This window comes from Hevea brasiliensis, chromosome 10 (genome assembly GCF_030052815.1).
Source record: "Hevea brasiliensis isolate MT/VB/25A 57/8 chromosome 10, ASM3005281v1, whole genome shotgun sequence".
In the NCBI taxonomy this organism is placed as follows: Eukaryota; Viridiplantae; Streptophyta; class Magnoliopsida; order Malpighiales; family Euphorbiaceae; genus Hevea; species Hevea brasiliensis.
The window spans coordinates 10021386-10035997 of NC_079502.1; the positions used below are offsets into that span (position 1 = coordinate 10021386).

At 32.0% G+C, this 14612-nt stretch overlaps 1 protein-coding gene across 1 annotated transcript; it reads left to right on the top strand.

Annotated features, from left to right (window-relative positions):
- The first annotated feature begins 4845 nt into the window (after positions 1-4845).
- Positions 4846-12715, top strand: LOC110646045 (uncharacterized). Its single transcript, XM_021799349.2, has 7 exons — positions 4846-5238; positions 5480-5579; positions 6614-6676; positions 7586-7703; positions 8791-8873; positions 10420-10481; positions 12255-12715. The coding sequence occupies exons 1-7, from the start codon at positions 4976-4978 to the stop codon at positions 12364-12366; spliced, it is 801 nt and encodes a 266-aa protein (XP_021655041.1). The 5' UTR covers positions 4846-4975; the 3' UTR covers positions 12367-12715.
- The last annotated feature ends 1897 nt before the right edge of the window (positions 12716-14612 follow it).

The window sequence follows — 14612 nt, forward strand, 5'->3', positions numbered from 1 at the left end:
AAATTCAATCAATTATATACTTATTTAAATTTATTTTAATCAAATTAAATATTAAAAAAATACTTCCATTACATTCCTCAATGAATAAAATTTCCTCCATTGCATTTTTCCTTTCATCATCGATTAAATAGTTAAAATTACTAATAGTTGGTAATAATCTTTCTGTATATGCTATCTAATTTTTAGTTTTGAAGTTTTGGGAAAAAAAAGGCTTTTTAAAAAATATTATTTTAAATTTTATTAAAAAATAATTTTAAAAAAGTTATTTTATAACTTTTATAATAAAATACATTGAATTTAATTTAAATTAATTTTTAATATTAAACGAGCACTTAGTTTTAAAATATGAATTTAAAAAAAAATATATTTTAAATAAATTCTCCTCAAAATTATTAAAGCTAAATAAGTTTGTCATTGAGTCAAAAAAATCTCATGACACTACGAAGTTTTAAAATATTTCATGACATATTTTAACTTCCATAAACATATCATAGCACACATCATAAAAAAACTTGAAACTCATATTAATTATGATTTATTATTAAAAAAATACAAAATTAAAAGTATTTATAAATTTAATATAATTTTGAAATTATATTAAAAAAATAGTGTTTATTTAAGAAATTTACTTAAGAAAAATATTACTAAAAAAAGTTTTTTGACAGGTTAGATCAATTAATTATGTTAAAAAGTATAGTTATATGCTTTTAAAAATATCATTTTCAATGATATTTTCAAAAACATATAGCTATATTGTCACGACCCAACCTATGGGCCGGACCGACACTAGGACCTGGGTCAGCCTAAAGCCCCCGAGGCCCGTAGTAAGCCTAACTGTTCATTAACCCAACTCTAAGGCCCATTTGGGCCCAATATCAAGAAATCAGCCATAAAGTGGACCTTTCAACGGGAGTTTTGACTCACCCGACTGTAAACAAAATATATCATCAATTGGGAGCTCACCACCCTCCACATACTCATATCAAAGATAAAATAAATGGGAGCTCGGCTCCTCATCGATCCATCGACATGTATATAATAATTTTACAGGTCCACATGACAATTTATATTACAGACCCGAATTATTTAAATATCTCTAACACATGTGAAAATTCTAGGAGTAAATAAAATTACACAAATATTGATAAAACAACCTGCGAAGGAGAAAAACAGGTTAACTACAATAAAATCCTCAAAAAATATTGAACAGAGTGAGCGTTGACTCAGAGAGTAAAATATCGCTTTAACCATAATCTCTATAACTATCTAAAACTAATGCACAGAGTGAAATGCAACATCAACAACATTTTCACATCATAACATCAAAAGGTAATTTGGAGCACTCACGCACTCGTAGCATCAATCGTAATATATGGGTGATCTCGACTCTCTTAAATCCAACTCGTGCAAGAACTTAAGCCTGACTTTCGCTAATAAACCAAATCGGGGTCAAGAACTCAAGCCGTGACTACCCCCCGAAGGATCGGGTCCCAGCGAAGAACTCAAGCCGTGACTACCCGTCCTGTCCATAGTCCACACCACATCGCACGCACACCAACGCACGCATACTGCTCCAAATTACCACAACAACATCCATGGCACTTTAACAGTTATCAATGCAACATAAATCGTGCCTATAGTTTAACTACATAAATATATGCATATAAGTGATGCATGGGCATGCTTGAACGTATAATAATAGTGAAATTACAACTAAAATTAATATTTTACTCCGGAGGAAGAAGACAATTTTATTACAATCATTTAATAAATCTGACTCAATACAAACAAAGAAAAAGACCAATACGTCATAAGTCGTGCCGAAAATCCGGCAGAGTCTCCCCTATACCTAGGACTTACCCAACCTGCAAAAGGGCTTAAAACACACTTCTATACTCACAACTCATATATCCACCATTCAATCACATCACACAGTCCCTCCTGGGCCCATCAAATCAGTCATCCATCACAATATGTAAAATTTCAATTTAGTCCTTATAATTGATCATTCTTGCAAAAACTACCAAAACAAGCTCTAAAAATTCTAAACATTTGCCCTGCGGTCCTTAGCAATATTACTAGGCTATTGCAAAAAGAATCATAATTTTCTAGGCTACCACGAATATTTTATGAATTTTTAATCCTATTTAAGCATTAGAAAATTACGAAAAAGCAAGGTTCGGGTTTACCTTTGCCGATTCCGTCGACAATGGGGATAGCCAAAACCTCGATCCAATTCGAGACTTTGGAAATTCACAAAAATTTCGCGAATTGAGGATACCTACACGAAGCCCATAACACGAGGGTTAGTACATAAATTTTTCAGAATTTTCTAAGCTCATTAAATGCTCGGAAAAAGTTTGGGACCCAAACGGTGTCGGAAAAATTCGAAATTTATGTCGGCCAAGCTCTCGACAAGTGGAGCGGGTACCCTCGGTTTTCTCGTGGGATTAGAAATCTAGCCCAAAAGTCGAAATGGGCTAAAATCTTGAGCAAAAATCGGACAAACCGCTTGATGGATTTGGTGTTCTTGGTGTCTATGGAAAGCTCGCCGAGTAGATGATTTTAGACACAAGACGGATCGGCGGATTTTGGCCGGAAGTCGGCCGTGGGGGATGGCCAAGGTGGGGCGCCGGCGAGGTGGGGACGCAGGGGAGGCGGCGGCGCGGCAAGGGGAGGAGGGAGGAGGGAGAAAAGAGAGAGAGAAGGGAAGGAGGTCGACGCGCGCGGGGAAGGGAAGAAGAAAAAGAAAAGGCCGGTCCGATTCGACCGGTCCGATCCGGTCCGGTTCGATTCGGCCGGTCCGATTCAAGATACAAAATTTTAAATTTTTTTACTCTGCCTCGGAACCGAAAACGAGGTCCAAAAATTCCGAAAAAATTCCAGAAAACTCAGAAAAATACGTAGACTCCAAATATATTTTTAGTTTTACCACGTGGTCTTTAAATAAATTTTTAAAAATCATCAAATTTATATTTTCGGAAAATCGAACCCGATTTTTAAAATCCGAAAAATCTCAAAAATTTCCTAAAATTTAAATAAAATTAAAATACTAAAAATACTCATAAAATTTAAAATTTTGGGGTGTTACATATATACTTTTGAAAATATTACGCTCAGGCATTTTCAAAAGTATATGAAATAAAGATAGAATTATTTAAATATATATAATTATTATTTCTATTTGTATTTTTTTATATTTAATTATTTTCTTCTTAATGAATATACAATAAATATATATTTTAAAATTATTTAAATAAAATGATTTTACAATTTTAAAATTATTTAAAACTAAAATCAAATACAAAATAAAAAAAATTATAATATCACAAGAACTCTAATTGATTGGGAGTTTTATTTTATTTTTAGTGTATTTTGGATTTTTTTAGGGTAAATTCTAATATAATTTCCAAAATTTGATAAAATTAATAATTTAATTCATATATTTTAAAACCAAATAAGTTAGTTTGTCACTTTTTATTTTATTAATAAATTAATTTATTTGCTTCATTTCTATCTATTTTATAATTAATTATAGTAAAAATATCAAAATACTTTTAATTCTATTTTTAATATAAAATAATTAAGTTTTGAGATTTTGTTTTATTAACAAAATAAGATCTCAGAATTAAATTTTATATTCGGTTAGTTAATAAATTTTATATTTAAATAATAATATTAAAGTTATATTTAAATATATTAAATTTAAAATTAATATATACACATATTATGAATAAAATATAATAAATATAATTTTTAAATATATATATATATATTAATTATATACTCATTAAAGAAAAAAAATGATTGAATAAAAAAATAATTATATACCTTTAAATAATTTTTTTCACTTTCAAAAACATCATTGAGAATAGTATTTTTAAAAATATATATAATGTGCTTTTGAAAATATTATTAAAAGTAATGCTTTGAAATGCACTTGGCATATATTTTTAAAAAATTATAAAAATAATATTTTAAAAAATATATTACTATAATTTTAATAAAAAATTAATAATTTAATATGTTAATAAAATTTCTTTTTAAGTAAATATTATTTTTATTAATAATTTTAAATTTATATTAGAATTTTGATTGATTTTTATTTTTATTATTTTTTTAAATTAATCTTGTTAACCAGTAGCTCAAGAATAATCCATCAAAATATTCTCTCTGATATTTCTCGACAGGACAAAGCTTTAAATTTCTTGTCAAGTAATGGAGTCATCATTACGAAATCATAGCTCTTTTCGTTGATCCTGATTGTGAGATCACATCTCCAACAAGCATTCACGGACCTATCCAATACTGATGAAGATGACCTCTATCGACTACAGCTTCCTGAAGTCCCTTTAGCCTCAGCTCGAGTTCATCGATATACAAGACAAAGAGAGTATGCCAAAGACAAGCAGAAGAATTTGAAGCGCCAGCTCCTTCGAGCTCAGGAATAGATCAAGCGGATCTAGTCGATGCCATTCATCATCTGCAAATTAATGAAGATGGCTCAACACGGGGCCGCCCCCAAATTTTTTAAAATTAAATGTTTGCCCCTAAATTTTTTTTTTTTTAATTGAAATTAAATACTTGATTGAGTCCAAATTGAAGTTAAATGGTCTGATTGAATATAAACTTTTCGCTGAGAGTCAAATTGAATATTTCATTATAGTTTAAGGGCCAAAATGAATGTTTTGCCTAAAAAATATATATAGGTATGGGCGCGTGGCATCTTCAACATAGAATGGAATCTCACGATTTTGACTGATAGAAATAATCTTTAAAAAAAATACAAAAAGCACATCTCCCAAAAAGAAAGCATAAAAAATCTCAAATATTAATAATTACAAAAACTGAAAAATTATATTAAAAAATGAGAAAGGAAAGAAAGGAAGAAAGAAACAGATCAGACAAAGCAGCCTCTTTTCTCCTTCATCTTTCCCTGGCTAAAGTATGTACTGATTGCTTGTGAGAGAGATACATGGTGCCTATGGCTGCTAGTGCTAATCCCTCAGGCGCAGGGAATAATCAAGAAGGGGCGTCCCCTCAGAAGATTCCGTCTTCTAAGGCCACCGCTGCTGCCAATGGCGTTCCTGTAAATTCTACCAAAAGTGGGGGTAGTAATTCCGGAGCTTCCGCTGCAGCTGACAATTCGCAAACGGAGGCCGCCTTGAGGCACTGCCCTGGTATTTCCACTGAGTGGACTGCCGAGGAGCAGTCGCTTCTCGAGGATTTGCTCAACAAGTAATAATATTCGTGTTCTTCAATTTCTTTTGTTTTGTTATTTGCTGAAGGTTCGATTTGTTTCTTATTCGATTTGTTTCTTACTTTACTTAGAAGTAGAGGATTTTTGGGTTTTTGCTTGTGTTTAGGTGAAATGATTGACTTTTTCCTACTAAATTCAATTGGAAAATGTTTGGTATTTTCTATTTGATCACAAATGGGTAAAATTTATATGGGTATAACCTTCTTTTTTTGTTTTCAGGTATACCTCAGAATCAATGGTTCAACGGTATGCCAAGATTGCTCTCCAGTTAAAGGACAAAACGGTTAGGGATGTGGCACTGCGTTGTAGATGGATGACTGTAAGTGCTCTGATTTCTGTGGCTGATCATTTCAACGTATGTGTCTGTTGAGGATAGGATTAGTTGGAAAATTAAATTGCAACTCTGTAGTTAAACATCTTGCGAATTGTGTATGCGGTTTTACTAGTAATTAGAAATTAAAATTGACATTGAAGGTTGCTCCTTGCGTATTTATGGTGAACATCACTGCATGTATTTTATGTGTCATTGTAGGCTAAGGGATATTGAGGAAATTAATAACTGTGAATCTGAATACATTTGTGTAAGGTGATGTTTTGCTGTTAAACGGTAAGAAAGACTAGAATTGCACAATTATAACCTTTATTTTGCCTTAAAATAGATTTTCATGCGAGCCCATTACAGAAGCCATATATATCAGATTATATTTCCATCAAATCTATTTAGATGCTAAATTGAAATTTCGACTGGTAAGCAATATGTTATAGTCAATTGTGTGGCATTTAACCACACTACAAAGTTCCTGTTTTTCTTCAAGATATACAATGAGAGTACACGGGAATGAGAGTGCCCCAAGAGTTTGTATTATTGATAATAAATGTTCAGAAAATTAGATTAGATATTGGGAAAGGATAACAGCTTTATAGGATGAATTGATGTTTTATACATTAGAGAGAATCTTATCTTTAGTTTTAGTGAAGCATGTAAATTATATGGGGGGATTATAAAATGAATCTATCATACTTTATTTATGTTTGCGTTTCTACACTTATCCCATGTTTGTTTTAGACTTTTCTCTTGAAGGATTTACCGTTGTTATTGTTGTTATTATTATTATTATTATTATTATTATTATTATTATTATTATTATTGTTATTCTCTTTTTTTTGCCTTCTAATGTTGATTTTACCAAAGCAAGATGTAAACTTCTTATTTAGTGGGGTATGGCCCATTTGGATCATATTTATGTTTGTGCAGTATGCTGGAGATGCTTGAATGTGTGTCCTATGTGCTTAATTTAGTAAATCAGCATATCTTGTGCATTAACCAGACCAAATGGCGCATTATTATTTCAGAAAAAGGAAAATGGTAAGCGAAGGAAAGAGGATCATTCAGCTAGGAAAAACAAGGACAGAAAGGTATGGTGTTCAATTAATGTTTCTTGGTGAATATAATTTCTAGGCAGTGCTGACCTGATACAACAATTTACAGGTGTAGACTTGAAAACTTTTCAAACTAAACCACGAACACAGCTGTAAATAGTGCCAACATTTTCATACATGGAGGTTGGCTTACATGTTCAAACAATCGTACATGTTAGAAACTTTAATTATTTATCAGTTGATCAAATTAATTGAATATACTGCAAATTGCTGTTGTTATTAGTTTCCTGATTCTTTTATTTTTTACTTTGGAATATTAATGGTCAAGAAGCAAAAAGATATTCAAAGGAGAAAAACTTCCAGGAGTAATAGTAAGAAGTGATTGATTCTTTTATTTTTTACTTTGGAATATTAATGGTCAAGATGCAAAAAGACATTCAAAGGAGAAAAACTTCCAGGAGTTGTGGCAACTCTAATTGTATCTTACATTCTTATGTAGAATGGATGTAGCCATGAATATTTTTGGAGTACCTACTAGTCCAATACTTGCCTATGGGGTGTCTGGAAGTGAAATAACCCAGAAAAGGTTCATCATGAAATTATGGATACACCTAGAGTATGAATGTTGAAAGTGTCTGTTCTTGACACATGCCTGAAATTGACAATAGTGTTTTTTTATATGGCATGATTGCTATTTGGGATTACATTCATAAAAAGGTGCCATGCTCAGTTGGTCTACAAGACTCCAATATATTTTATTTTAGCTTGGGATGTCGATGGACTGGTTGGCATCTGTTTTTATAGAAAGGTTCCTGTTCCACCCTGACCCCTCTACCCAAACTATAATGCCATGCATTATCAATAATTTTCTATTTATTTTACTACATACGTACTTTATTTTTGTGTATCTTTCAAAAGTATAAGTATATATGCACATCTTCTCAGGAAAAAGCTGCAGATTCTTCAGCTAAGTCATCATCTCATTTGACACCTCGCCCTAATGGTCCTTCATATGCTCCCCCAATGATCCCTATGGACAATGATGATGGCATCTCTTACAAAGGTTGGTTCCTTCCTATAAATTAGCAACACAAAGGAAGGAAAGTAAGTGACTAGTAAATTGATATACAAAGGGAGGAAAGTAAGTGATTAGGAAATTGAATTTTAATATGCAATGGACTCTTATAATACTGGCAGTACTGGTTAGGCCAGCTTATTGTTAACTATGTATAGTACCAAATACTATGAAATACTATATTTTCCCTATAATGGAGAATTTTGATATGCTTGAAATTGCAGAGATCATGCTTGGACATGCAAACACTAATTTGGTGATTATATTTACTTTTTTTATGAATTGAGCTCATGCTTCACCAAGTGCTTCCCATTAGTTACATCCTTATTTAGTGTAAACTGTTCATTCTTGCTCTTGTTTTGGCTGTCCTTCCAGTTTTCATTTCCTGTATGCTCTTTTAACATGACTGTTTTTAGTAGCAATCGCTCACATATATTTGCTCTGCAGTTTTGTAGTGTAGAACTGCTATGTACAACATTTTAAGCTTAAGAATACAATTCAAATTCTTTTTTTTTTTTTTTTTTTTTTTACTTATCACAATCTAGCCTTATCTGGAATGACAAGAAATTGTAGAAAAATGTGGTGATTGCTCTAGCAATCTGCTTACAATTGGTTTTATTGAGTTGTTGGAGAGGATTCAAGCCAAAGGTAGCACCTTTGATATGTCATTCTGGTAAACTATCTACAGAAATTGTTCAAAACAAGAAACAATGATTTTTTCCGATACAGATAATATAGGATTGATTTCAAGGAAATTTTATCTACATTCCTAATGGTTACATAGACTCACTTATTTCATAATGTTGAGGGACTGTCACAGTTTTCCACCAATGCTAGAGATAATTTGTTTTTAACTCATCATGGAAGTATTACAAAATTATACATTTATGTCATTGGTTATACTTTTTGATCAATAATCATTGAATTCATCTCACCAAAATAAATAAAAATAAATAATCATTGAACTTACTGAGCCTATGCTTTAATCTGGCATTAACAACTTAACTAGGATCTGCCCTTTTCCTGTTTATGACCATTACCACTTGTATGCTTACAGTTGATGTATCATTTGCAGACATTGGTGGTGCAAGTGGAGAGCTTCTTGAGCAAAATGCTCAAATTTTAAGTCAAATTTCAGCAAATTTTGCATCTTTTCAGGTGATAGATAGATTTTGACACTGAGTTGATGCTAACTAATCACAATATCATGAGACCTTTCCCGTATTTTATGGCCATTTTGCACACAACACCTGTAAAAGCTGTTATTTTTCATTTTTTCTTCCATTTCTTGTTTTATTTCTTGCAAGATCTTCTGGCTTGTATTAACTTATTTCAAAGTTCAGCTTTATAATATTTATATAGATAATAAATATTTTCAAGTGTTTATCCTATTTTTTTGCCAAGTGCCATGGCTTTTTGTTTTGGTCTTCCATCCCATTCAAATTTCATATTTGTTACAATAATAAAATGCCTCTTTGTTGCCATGAAAATATCTTCTTGCAATAAATTCCATATTATGTTACAACAAGCCACCTTTTTATTGTCTACTATAATTGTAAAAATCACGTACTTAATTTTCTTATAATAAAATATTTATGACAATAGTTATAATTTAATTAATATTAAGAAAGCTAAGAGTCATAATTATAAATTATATAAACTAAAGCCACCTTTTCATTATTTACTATAATTATAAAGCCATGTACTTAATTCCTTATGATAAAAAATTTATGACAATAGTTATAATTTAACTAATACTAGGAAAACTAAGAATCATATAAACCAATATCACACATCAAAAATCAAACTAGCTGCATTATAATACAATTATGCAAATAGAAGATACAATATGCAATCAAGATTTTCTCTTAAATCTACCAAATGATATTTTAGTAACCAAGGCATTAGAAGAAAATGAAGAACAGTTTGCACAAATATCATTAAGGTAGTCTTCATCTTACAAGAATTTGTTTATATACATTTTATTGGCATTTTATTCTTTATTCTTTATATTTATTTTCAATTTATTATTTGTTCTTCATATTTATTTTCTTTATATTTTCAAAGTTCCTTTTAGTACAAACATTTCTTAAAATACTTAAAATAAATTAAATATAAATATAGAAAATGCTATATAGCCATATTTTAATTCAATTAAATAATATATTGATAATGATTATACCCGTGCAATGCACAGGCAGAAGTCTAGTATTGTATAGAGCTAGAGTCTTTCTAATAACAAAGAAAACTCCCATCTGCTTTGGGCTGAAACCATTCAAAATGTTTCTCATGATCTGTTCTCGTTCAAAATGTTGGAAGTTGTTAATGTTTTGTACAAATTTCATGAAAGATGCAATAGAGTTTAATTATGTGGGGCATCCAATTGTTCTTCCTTTTGTATTTGCGGTGCAAACAGGAGGGAATAATGGTGGTCATAGAAATTAAGGATTGGAGACCTTTTAGGCAGCTTCATTGTATTGTTGGCCAAATCCATTCAACACACTGTTTAGGCAGCCTAAAGCCAGTTTATTGTTGATTTTTAATATATCTGCCCAATATGATTTACCTAATGACCTTGCCATATGATTGTTTTTCTCTATGGGCTTGTGATTGCTTTGCCTTGTTTGGGATCAGCATCATTTTGTAAGGCATTTCCTTAGTAGGGGATAATTTATCACAATACTTCCTTTTTTATGTCTTACAGATACACGATAATCTTAATCTCCTCAGCAAAACTCGGGACAACATCCTTTCTATCTTGAATGAGTATGTCATACCTCTCTGTGCTTCATTCTGTTGTTATGAAGACAAATTATTTGTGGCATATCTTCATGTGTTGGGCATGTATATCTTGACCATTCAGGACTCTGACATGTATTTCTTAAAAAAGAAATGTGGTTATTCAACCATTTTCCTATTCATATTTTTATGAATCTTCATGGTATTATCACTGAGGATTACTATGGTAAAGGTAAAATGAGTAATTTTCTAGTAGTTGTTTCACTGTGAAAATGCTTGAATGTGACTGGAATCTGGATTTACATGGAAAAGGTATGCGATATATGTCCACGGGAACTTAAACATATTAAAAATGCAAGATAGCAAAACCAATATGATTCATATGGATACAGAATCACAGAATGACAGAGAGATTAAATGAAATAGTCAGTAGTTGCCCTCTCAGTTTCTATAAGAGCAGTCTGATGTAGGTTTGTGTACAAATCTTAAGTTTCTGTAGGGTAATTGGATTTGTTAATTGGGGATAGCTAGGGACTCTTTTTAGAAGTAATGAGATTAAATTGAAGCTAAATATAAAATTCTGTTAGACAGATTCCAGTCTAAACTGGGCTAAAGAACATCGATTTGTGTGCTCAAAATTAGAAGAAATAGAGGGAAAATACATTAAAAAAAATTAAAAACTAAGGAAATCAGAGGTACAAACGCTAGGTATACTTGCCTCCAAGCAAAGGTATTAATCTCTAGTTCTTTAAATATTTTCCTTTCCATCATAAAGTGTATGTTACATTGGCCAAGGCATAACCTAGTTGATGGCTACGCCTCTGCACTCTAAGGGAGGCTATCAATTGAAATCCTCCTCCAAAAAAATACCTTTAAAGGAAGAAAAATGTGTATATCTACTCTTTTTTTAAGCTCCAAGCTCTGGAAACATGTAGCTAGTCCTAGACACTACTGTTGATTACAAAACCCTAATTTAAGAAAACTAGAACAACAGCCCACACTTTGTTGACTGCAAAACATGAACAGTAAGCTAAGTACTGCAATACGTTAACTTGAGACTATTTTTTACTTGTAATCATAATGTGGAAATGATTACATAAACAATTTTGAATAGCGAGAGTAGTCTAAACAACCTGAGTAAAATACCCAAAATCATCATGAATACTTGGTCTTGAGTCAAAAGTGATCCTGATTTGCATAGTTCCAATAGATCTTGTCTTGGATTGGCTTGAGTAGCTTTTTGTAGTGCTCCATCACAGCCTTACTCACAACTCTGCTTCTGGATTGGTCAGTTGTTGAAGTGCAAATTTTGATGTGTCCAGAGCTTCATGCACACTGCGAATGACTATATGGTAATAGACTATTGAGAAGAGCTTTCAGTCTATGGAATCAGCTTTAAAAGTCACATTCAAGCCATCGGGAGGATTTTTTTTTTCTTGGTCAATACTTTTTAATATTATCTGTGATGGCATGCCAAGAACTACAAGGCATTTAGAACTCAGAAATTTTGCCCACTATCATCCTATACACACTGATGCCCATTTAGAGGGGCGCTTATCCTCAACAAATTTTTTGATTATGTAGGTCTTCTAGACACTTTCTTATTGATGAGATTTATGAATTTGGTTTGATACATGGAATGTTTGCTTTGAAGCTGTAAATTATGCAATTAGATATATATGCTTATGCCCTTGTTTCGAGTGCAATTCAGTATCCTGCAATGCCAGCTGGCAGTTAAGCATCATTGATGTATTATACAAGGAATTCAATTCTTGCTTCTAATTTGAATTATTTCTGCAGCTTGAATGACATGCCAGAGATAATGAAACAGATGCCTTCACTTCCTGTGAAGGTGAACGAAGAGCTTGCCAACTCCATCCTTCCCCCATCATCACATCATATTAAATCATGATGCCTGTGTGCTGATGATGCCTCTGAATTTTGCCCTCAAGTTGGGATCTCTTGGTTGAATCTGATCAGATAAACTGCTCACTGGATTCAAGTTCTGTCATTTGAGAAGATCCAAAGACATTTAAATTGCCCATGGTTTCAAACATTTGAAGAACAAGGAGTATTATTTGTTTATTAACATTTAATCTCTATTAGGGGGGGACACTGATTTTAGGAAATCAGTTGTAGTATATGTATATATACTTAGCTGCGTAGGGGGATTTTCACTGAAAAAACAATTCAAACAAAAACTATTTGTTGGATTGTTTTCAATGGAAAATAATAAATAGTTGATGGATTGCTTATATCCATACCATCTCTTTCCTCAGATACCTTAGTCTTTAGCTACTTGAAATTTTGCAATTAGTTTCCCAAGAAGTATCTAGTCTGCATATCTTTTGGAGAAGTGCACAGGATAATCATTTTGATCATCACCTGTCATTTGCAGCCATAATCATCTTCTTAACCATATTTGTACTGAAAACATTTAGAATTCACTTCCAAACAAAGAGTTAAAGATGGAATTCTTTTAACTTCATGATACATCTAAATTTAGTGTAATCGTTTCTTCTACATCCATTGTGGAGAGTTTGGTTTCAGAAGAATGAAGCTTAAGTCCAACCAATTACGGTCACACTCACACTATGGGGCTTCATATGGGAATTAAAATTTCCAGGATATTGAAAAGATAACAAAATAAAATAAGAGATTTTTAATTTTTTTTATTCAACCACGTAAAATTTGGGCTTATAGTATTTTGAAGGCAACTCCATGACAAGAATATGACTTCAACTATACCCCAGTATAATGACAGAAACTCAAATGGCCTGAGCAACGGACTCCATTGGAACTGTCACCAAATCATTTCAGCTAGATATAAGATCTAACCTTCAACCTGCAAGAGAAAAGGTAAGATTTGATCAATAAACATCTTGCTCAAAAAGTGCAACAAACATCATATAAATGAAGCAATTCTTGGCCTAGTAGTTGGATTTGGGGTGCGGGACTCAAATCCTAATAATCCTGTCTCCCCTACCTTAAGTCAAAATAAATAAATAAACAACCAACTCTCTGCCTCCTGCACACATGCATGACATTCTCCTACTTTTCTGAAGTATATATCAACATTTTAAAAATGGGCCATTCATTGGAACTAAGATGAGGATAGAAGTAAAGGTCAAAAGTGCAACTGAGTTGAATCGGAGTTAACTTGTTCACATTCGCAGAAGTAAAATATTTAACAAAGAGAGTGTTCATGTTTGTTTCTTTATTCTTATCTTTAATTACCATCAATCACCAAAAAGGGAATAAATTTTGTGTGATTTTCAATTCAGCCTATTTCTTTTAATTTTTGTATTTGACATTATCTTTATAAGTGTTTCAGCTATGAGAAATTATTACCTTGGACTGGCTCAAAGTCATATTACATAACTAAGTTGGGTGTTAATTAGGATAATTAGGTGATACAATTGTTGATTAGGACTCCAAGCAGAAAAGATTAGGAAAAAGAAATTCTAAGATTTGGATATTGTATGTCCAGAACAAATATAGTTATTGTAGCTTCAATGCATGAAAATTATGGCAGCCTAATGGTAATGAAGTTAGCTTGCTTGAGTTGAGCCCTCCCACAAACCCAAAGCAACTTTAACTTTTCCTAAGTGAGATAAAATGATCTCAGAAGTTGCTTCCTAGTGAAGTGACACATCACTCAAGATATCCTGATACATTCTTATGATTTCTGACCAAGTTTATAGCCTAACTTGTTAATCTATCAAATGCCAAGGTTTTACCAATTGTTGGCCATTTGCGAATTCAGGTGGTTCCTATAAATATATTCATACCTGTTTCTGGTTAAAGGACATTAAGCAGATACGATCATTTACACATATATCAGAAACTTCTATAGGATTACTAGAAAATCTAATGTAAAATGTAGCAAAACCATGAATAATTTTAATTATTACTACTAAATGATGCCTGTATTGGCTTGAACAGATTTCTTAAGAGTCTAAGCATTCATCTGGAAAAAGAACCCATCATTCTTGTTCTCCTTAAGAGTAACCTTACAATAACAAATAATGTTATCAGTACTCTTTAACTGAAACCCAATTCTTATTTACAGGATACTCTTGCCCCATTTTCATCAAGCTGTTAGTAACTCTGCCACTAACAAACAGGATTTTGTGCTCCATAATGAGACAACTATCT

Excerpts from the sequence above, each read along its gene's own strand:
- LOC110646045 (XM_021799349.2), top strand. The coding sequence starts at position 4,976 with ATGGTGCCTATGGCTGCTAGTGCTAATCCCTCAGGCGCAGGGAATAAT. Across the intron at positions 6,677-7,585 it reads GGAAAAACAAGGACAGAAAG|GAAAAAGCTGCAGATTCTTC; the intron begins GTATGGTGTTCA and ends ACATCTTCTCAG. Across the intron at positions 7,704-8,790 it reads TGATGGCATCTCTTACAAAG|ACATTGGTGGTGCAAGTGGA; the intron begins GTTGGTTCCTTC and ends TATCATTTGCAG.